Here is a 1,385-nt window from a genome sequence, read left to right on the forward strand (position 1 = left end):
GCGGGGCTGTGGGGTATCTAGCCCCGGTTCTGAAGTCAAGAAACTGGAGAACTAGTACCTTGACAATATCAGAGCAAGTATAGCAATACATTTCCTTCACTTTCCGGGCTACTTCCAAGGACTCCTCAGGTGGAACATGTTCTCCTCTTTCCTATGTGGAACAATATGTGAACAGTAAGAATGGAAAAAATAGGAAATATAGGATCGCTACAGTTTCCACCATTATCCGCAAAAAATAAATAAAATGTTCACTCAAAAATTTGAACAAATATCGTATCAAATCTAGAAACCATCTTGTGCCTACAGTTTTTTTCCATAGAAACCAGTCATTGAAGGGTGTTTTAAAGCAAAGGGTGGGTCCATAGGAAAAGAATGTGTCATCAAGTTTTTAATTTACATTAGATCGTATATAACTCATGGAAAGGTCTACTCAATAATAAGAAAAAACACAAAATTAAAATTGCTCTCGTGAAATTATTTCACATCGCCAGATTAGAGTACTACCTGTGCAAAAACTTGTTGATAATGATGCGGCAGAAACCTTGTTACTTTAATTTCCAACATTCATATTCAAATACTAGATTAAAATTGAAACAGAAGCAGAAAATGAAGGTCATTGTTCTGAAACATGTGAGGTGATATGGTATAGATCCGTGCAAAGTACAGATAGGTGGAAATAAAGAATGCAAGGCTCAAAAATGAGGAATGGATCCTCTTCTCTGACATTGTATAGAAAATTTCTTCAACAAAAAGTAGGAGATACATAAATTAACTGCATCAAATTCTTCCTCTCACCCCCCAACCAAACACTTCTCTCACCCTTCAAACAAGGATATATTTATAGAACATAATATATTGAGAAAAAACATACTCGCATGAGCTGCTGAATGAAGCGGGTAACATCTTTCCCAGCAACTGGAATCGACTTAATGCTGCTTCCAATAACGTAACCATCTGCAACAGGAACAACATGAGTAGCCCCATCTCCAACATCCACAACAACTCCTGTCATCTCACACTAAGAGAAAGTGTTGAACTATAAGAAAAGTGAGCATAATAGTTCTGTCACAAAAGAGAATTGTGGATTTAGAGATCAAGAACGTGTACAAAAGTCCATTCTAAGTATTTAGATATCATTTTTCTTATCAGTTGACATTAAGCAAGTTAACAAAATCCTAAGCCTCTGTTTGATGGGGATTAAAATCAGATTTTTAGTAGATTTCAATAAATGTTAATGAATGTGTGGTTGAAAAGTCAAAGGTCCCATAAAATATGTGGCTAAAGTTAGTTGTTAACATTAATTTAAATTAAAATTTAGATTTTAATTTTTACCAAACTGGGGCTAAATAATGATATTTTGGAAGCTCTTAAATGGCTGTCAACAG

The 1,385-nt window shown here is 34.9% G+C and overlaps 1 protein-coding gene across 3 annotated transcripts in view; it reads right to left on the reverse strand.

Moving 5' to 3' along the window:
• LOC111406299 (actin-related protein 3-like) overlaps positions 1-1,172 on the reverse strand; it is a 6,891-nt gene extending 5,719 nt beyond the window's left edge. Inside the window, exons 1-2 of one of the 3 annotated variants that reach the window (XR_002704987.1) lie at positions 872-1,164; positions 59-151 (exon numbers count right to left, since the gene is read on the reverse strand). Coding sequence is in view for 2 of the 3 variants with exons in the window: in XM_023035652.1 (XP_022891420.1) it covers positions 59-151; positions 872-1,012 (234 nt within the window). In the remaining variant the exon portion in view is untranslated. Of the gene's footprint in view, positions 1-58; positions 152-871 lie in introns of all 3 variants that reach the window. The other 2 variants (XM_023035652.1, XM_023035651.1) reach the window with 2 other exon arrangements.
• Positions 1,173-1,385: the final 213 nt, after the last annotated feature.

Source organism: Olea europaea, chromosome 12 (genome assembly GCF_002742605.1).
Source record: "Olea europaea var. sylvestris chromosome 12, O_europaea_v1, whole genome shotgun sequence".
Taxonomy (NCBI): Eukaryota; Viridiplantae; Streptophyta; class Magnoliopsida; order Lamiales; family Oleaceae; genus Olea; species Olea europaea.